Source organism: Diadema antillarum, unplaced genomic scaffold, assembly GCF_040938485.1.
Source record: "Diadema antillarum isolate AM-2024a unplaced genomic scaffold, OU_Dant_1.0 seq00000533_RagTag, whole genome shotgun sequence".
Classification (NCBI taxonomy): Eukaryota; Metazoa; Echinodermata; class Echinoidea; order Diadematoida; family Diadematidae; genus Diadema; species Diadema antillarum.
Window position 1 is genome coordinate 971,170 of NW_027271484.1, and position 6,808 is coordinate 977,977.

At 39.6% G+C, this 6,808-nt stretch overlaps 1 protein-coding gene across 1 annotated transcript; it reads left to right on the forward strand.

Moving 5' to 3' along the window:
* Positions 1 to 3,197: 3,197 nt before the first annotated feature.
* Positions 3,198 to 5,049, forward strand: LOC139734610 (gem-associated protein 6-like). Its single transcript, XM_071645394.1, has 2 exons — positions 3,198 to 3,364; positions 4,665 to 5,049. Exons 1-2 carry the CDS (start codon positions 3,198 to 3,200, stop codon positions 5,047 to 5,049), a joined length of 552 nt encoding a protein of 183 aa, XP_071501495.1.
* The last annotated feature ends 1,759 nt before the right edge of the window (positions 5,050 to 6,808 follow it).

The window sequence follows — 6,808 nt, forward strand, 5'->3', positions numbered from 1 at the left end:
CACACACACACACACACACACACACACACACACACACACACACACACACACGATACAATATTAGGGCGGCTTCTGATGGTTCAGGCTCTAGGGCATTTAAAGAGGAAATCCACCCCAAAAATAAGTAAACTCAAAATGAAAGAGAACAATATTGTCCCTACAGATCATACCATAAAACATGACCAAAAAAAAAAAAAAAAAATCGGATAAGAAATAAGGAAGATACTGGTATGACATTTTGAAATTGCAATTTTTTCCGGAAACATTTCTTGATCAGTCCTTATGAATATTCAAATAATCGACTTTATGATGTGATGCCCTCACAATTTTTCATAATAATGATTATGTTATAATATGAAATTCGGAATTTTTTTAATTTTTGACTGATAGGTCCTACAAGTTAAAGCATATTGCCATGCCAAAATATACCAGAGTAAACATTATTTTTGTTCTTTTTTTATTTTGGGTGGTTTTACGGCAAGGTTTACATTCATGCAGCTGGAATGTTTTTTGTTTTGTTTTGTTTTGTTTTGTTTTGTTTTGTTTTGGGTTTTTTTTTTTTGGGGGGGGGGGTCATTTCTGTATATGAAAAGAATAAGAAATAATGTGAGAGCGTGACATCCTCAACTTGCTGATTTGAATATTCTGGTCAAGAAGTGTTTTCCGAAAACAAAAATGAAATTTCAGAATGTCATAACTTCCTTATCTCTCATCTAATTTTGCTCATATTTGCACTGTTCTGCAGGGATTTTTTCCTTTTTCTTTGAAATTTATAAAACTTTCAAATGGATTTCTTCTTTAAGTTAAAATTTCATGATTAGGCCCCATCTCAACGAAGATCGAGTTATGATCTTAACAATGGTTGTTGTCGGCTGCCTTTGGCGGGGAAAAATGGATGAGGTGGACGGACGCCTGAATAATGTCAATAATACTACTACGAACATGTCTCCAATATCCCTGACACAACCCGGAGGCACATTGCCAACTGAATTGCCGTGAATTAAACTGCAAAGGCCTCGAATTTTATGTTCAAGCCATCCACTGCAATTTGGTGTGGCACATTCAAATTAAGCTATTTTCTTCTGGAGCTAATTATATGATTTAAAATGACAATGAATTGAAATCACTGACGTCTTGCTTTGTCATTATAGTTCGTATTTTTTATTATCATTATTAGCATGTATCTTTCGACTATATCCTATACATGTTCCTTTTGAAAGCTTTTGCTGTTGGACCCAGTGTGCACTACAGTACAAGAAATTCCTTTGTGCAAGTTGGTTATCACTTTTGAATTATAAGCACTGTGCAATCCAATAGCTGTTAGTGCATTGATCTAGAAACTGTAAAACTTGCAATAGCCTACTCTCACTCGCAACCAAAAAAAGAAAAAAAAAAGTATTGCTATTACTAGTATTTCATCGCTGTGCCATATTAGAAAGGGAATTACAAGAATATACAAATATGAATTATTACAAAATTCACGCACACCATAAATTGGACCAAATTTAAAAGTCATTCCAAAAATGACTGGTTGAGTTACCTCTGGTACCAAGTAATGGATGTTCAATATGGTCTAGAGCATGGCCGGCGGAAGCGGGGGCCGTGGGGGCTCGGGTCCCCACACTTTTTGTGCACCATAATACAAAGGAATACATAAGGTGTCATCACTTTGGGCCTCCCGTAAGTGGCACAAAAAAAGGAATAGATAGAGATCTTGAAGTGTGATCGCGGTAAGGTTATGTTTTTTTCCGCTGAAGACCTTTTTTTTTGCTTGTTAGCTCATCAAACCCGGAAGTGCCCCCCCCCCCCCCCCCCCACACACACACACACACACACTTTTGAAAACGCTCCGCCGGCCCTGTGGATTAGGTTTGTTTTGTTGGTTTGTTTGTTGTTTTTTGTTTTGTTGTTTGTTGTTTGCTGTTTTTGTTGGTTTTTTTTTTTTCATCAGCTAGTAAAGAGTACGCGGGAGTTCTCAAAAGTCGGGGTCAAAAGTACAAGGTGAATTGCGTTCACTGCATACGTAATGTACGCACTTCTTCAATTTGGCAAAGAACAGAGTAACAGTGCCGTAACTGCACCAGCAAAAATGACAAAGTGCTAGTGTAGGTTACCTACGGTGTCGTACATAGATACAGATTATGATCTCTCAAATACTAAGTACGGCACTGGCAAAAAGGCTCTGGCAAGTGTTAGGTCTACTGCAAATTGAGTCTGGCCAACTCGGTTTTTGGCCTACTTGTTTTGAAGCCTGTGATTGGTCAAAAGCTGGTCCCGTGATCTACAGGCGCCATGTCGTTACTGAAGTGCGCTCATACGCAATGCCCATTGTTAACTGCCCCTTATTTGGCTTGGTTATTTTGTTACGTCTGAGCGTACACGCTAATCCTGTGACGCGTAATACGCGCGGTAACGACATGGCGTCCAAATTAGCAGTTGGCCAGACTCTCTTAAAGGGGCATAGTCCCGGTAGCGTGTTTTTTTTTAGACGGCACAGATTGGGGAAACTAAAAATCTATCGGGGACCCTATCCCTAAACCTAACCCTAATCCTAATCCTAACCCTAACCATCAAACCCTAACCCTAACCCTAACCCTAACCTCAATCCTAACCCTAACCCTAACCATAACCATAACCAAAAACCCTAACCCAACGTTTTTCCCATAGGTTTAACACGCGCCATGCCCCAATCTGTGCCGTCTTAAAAAAAAAACGCGTCCCGGTAGTGTAGATGGCGCTGTTGATGATACTGCCGAAGATTACCGAAGTAGAGCTGTCATCAAGAGTAAAGTGCGTAGGTGTTGCTAAGTAACGTTGCCTTTGTTGTCTTCTCTGCGCATCGCGCAGTCTGTAGTAATGCCAGGGTGCGTGCATATGTGCTTGTTATTATGACATCACAAAAGAAGTTTGCTGAAGCTGTCATCCCCCTCAGCCGAATCATGAGCCGAAGTGTGATCGGACCACTGACTACAGTGAATCGGTCTTCTTCGGACTCGGGAAAGTGGGCCAAAGCGTAAGCGCCAAAAGAAGTCGATAGCGTAGGTCTCTATAGGAAACTTGCGCCGTGCGCCCGCGTACGCATTTGACTAAAACACGGGGACCATGCACCTTTAATATACGGCACTGGCAAAGTACAGTGTAAAGTAATGTCAAGAGCGCCATCTGTGTTGAAAAGCTGCTTATAAAGTCTTATCAAAATGGCAGCGCCCTGTGGAGGGAAAGACGAAATCATTGAGGGAGATGTTTTCCGGAAAATGGATGCTATATCTTGGCAAAAGCTGGTTTACAAGAAAGTTCGGGTACAAGCAGCTCACAAGTATAGCTACACTGGCTGGATATACACTATTGATCCTGTATCTAAAAGGTATGAAAAATTGAAGCATATTCAAAGTCAGATGACGGGATAATGTTTCTATCAGTCCCATCTATTAACTTTCATGTCGCTTACCATGCATTACATTACGGTAACGTAACCAGATTTTAGAGTGGTCGCCGGGGATCACCCGCCCGGCCCCGGTGCTGTAGATCAAGTCTGATGTGAAAGGGATATAGCACGTTGACTACTGCTTAGAAATTGAGTTTCTGTAGTCATGAATATAGATCTAGTGCAATGATTCTCATGAGCCTGCTATTTGATGTAACGACCATGTGGACTATGCAGTTGAATTGTGGTGTAGCCTGGGCCCTGGATCCAAAAACACCTTGTAACACTCTCCATGCTAATTTCAATGCTATTGTATTGAAGTAAAGTTTAGTGTATTACAGTTGTATGTCAGGAGACCCTGACGACAATCGGTCTTTTAAATTCAATGTAGGTCTACATGTAATTGGTATGCAACGTCTCTTAACTTATGTAGTTCTGTACTAGACTACTAGACTAAATAGTGTAACGAAAGTATTGTTGAATACAGACAAGTGCAGTGTTGACTCTAGGGCTGGATACGGATACCGGGTAGGATAATTAAGTGCAATCTCTTTTTTTAATTAGATAAATATCAATAAGTAGTGATACTATATAGACTGATGGAACCATATAAGTAAAAATATACCCACTGCACTGTTTGGTTGTGATGTTCTGAAACTGAATAGCCCGTAAGTGGTGTACTGAAGTTCGTCAAAAAAAGTGAATATTCAGCGCCAAATTGAGATTTGTACCAATTATCTTCAGGTCATGTACAATGTATGCTGACAATATCTATGTACATTTGAACTAATGCATTTACTGCCGGTATATGTGGGTGAATGGAATGCTTCCAGCAAATAGCACCTATTGTTCCTTTGCAAGAGCTACAGTCAGTAGCAGAGACAGAAGACTGGCAAAGTCTAAAGTCTGAAAGCTAGGCCCTTTCTCATCTTTGATGGAAGTTTTGCTGACAAGTCTCACTCCATACACCAATTTATATACAATGGAATAACAGCCAACCCCCCCCCCCCCCCCCTCCCCCTTTCTTTGAGTTGGCTGTTTAATAAGAAAGGGGGGGGGGGAATCAATTAAATTTTTACAGCAGCTATAATCAGCTATACAATGAATGCATTCACTTTTGACCAATGTGCAATAAGGCTTTAAACCTTCATAATACCAGTTAATGTATGTCTGACATCAAGTGGTTTTCTTGGTTAGTGGTAGCGACATGTTTTAAACTTCCTGTATTCTCCATCCGCAGCATCCTCTTGGCTGACTTTGACACCAAGTCCTCAGATGGGCAGATACCTCTCACTGTCGTCCTGGGGCAGGAAATATCCCACGTCCACATCCTTGAAGAGGACATAGACAAGCATAAAATCTCACTGGACCAACTCTTCCATTGTCAATCACATGAACCTTCACTGTCCAAAGAGGAAATATCTGCAAAGAAGCAGAAGTTGAAGGAGTGGCTGGAGCTACATAGGGTCCCTGTTACGGAATCTGGCAAAGATGGCGAACTGCTTAATGTCTCACAGGTGTTGACCATTGAGCCACCATATTCAGCAGAGAACTGTGTGTGTACAAATGAGATCATACTTGCTAGAGTGCAAGCACTAGTGAGGAACATGCTTGATACAACATGACAAAGAGGCTGCTTCAAAGAGGAAAACAGTGTGATTGGTTCACACAAAAAAAAATGTCATAAATTTGTATCAACTTGTGAGCAAGTCCTAATGAGGTGTTCTTCAGCAGAAATAGACCATAGAATGAAAGGATGCTGTGTGGATAGTCCATGTGATGGTGTTCATCTGCAATGAACAAATATTGGCATAAATGTCTTGCAATATCTATCAGTAAATATAATGTACTCTCTGTCTTGGTGTTTGACAACATTGCATCAACCAAGTATTTAATATGGAGACTTTGTGATGACACGGAGACAATCACATACACATGTATGGGGCACTCCATGTGCAGGAATGAGTATGCGCAAGTAAAGTGAAACTGTTCTTTGTAGTTACAAAATACTGCTTTAGCCATCGAAGCACACTTTTCATGTTGCACAGCCACTCAGCATTTGGATTTCAGTTTTGTGTAGAGTAGAAAGACACGCATTCAGCATAGAAGAGAAAGTGTTATCCATTGCACAGAAAAACAAAGAAAAGAAAAAGAAGGTACACTGTATAGCCCCACTAGATGGAATAAGGACGTCACACTTGATTCTGTGGGTAAATACATTGCTAGAATGTTTAAGAATGTGTAGGAGTGCTTTAACCTGTTGAGGATACTCGGGCAGGTGTCTATGGGAATTTCGTGCTGCAGCAAAATCAGCCCGTCCTCAACTGGTTAATGGTAGAATACAATTAACCTCGCGAAAGTCAACATGCGTGGGACTGGAGAAAATCTGTCGACTTAAGTGAATGTTGATTTATGCAGAAGTCAATAAAAGAAAAGGAACTTCAGAATTCAGGACTTTTTCTTTGAAGTGACTTTTGCAACTTATCAACTCATGTGACATTGCCTTAGGTTTACATGAGATGACTCTTGAGTGATACAGTCATAACATTGTGTTGAAGCAGTATATTTCATATGTCTCAAATACTGTAAAAACAACTTCAGCCATTCCAACAAACAAATGGGATTGTTGCCATTCAGACATTCTGATGACATTTTAATATCTTCTCCTTTTGCTTGACACTGAAGTACAATCGCACATTTTGATCTAATAATTTAGTATTTTCTTTTTCTAGAGCTCTACAACTACATTTCTGCAGATAAATATTTTGCATGGACTTCCACACATACAATATGTTTAAAAAAAAAACACCATCAGGTTATCATAACTATTTCAAAGCCTCAAAGCTTTGATAAGGTTAGATTATGCTTGGCACTTTATTATTAACACAATAAACAACTAGAAGAGTCTATTTTACGCGGAAATGTCACTAAGACAGTACAAGTGTAATTCAGTATGGATTTTAAGCATGCTTGAGTTCAGCACAATGCAATAGCGCAAGTAACACACTGTATTTCCTGATTAGCAGCAAGATTTCTTTGACCATGATTGCAAGGCACCATTCATGTAGACTAACATTTCTTGGAAGACTTTTTCTTTACACTTGAGTAAATTGGGGTTTAAGTACAAGCAGACCAAACCGTTTGTCCTTATGCCTTTTAAGAAATATGGCAGCAGCATCTCCAACAGAGTACATGTATTTATGTTCCATAACATGTAAGTTTTGTAACAGTGATCCTGTTTCAAGAACAAATAGACTGTATATTTCTTCGAATGTTTGATTACACATTCAAATACATGTTGAGTATATTAAATTTGCATACATATAGGGCATACCAGCTTCATGGGCCTACCAAAATAAAACCCGAAGTAAGACAAATGCAGGA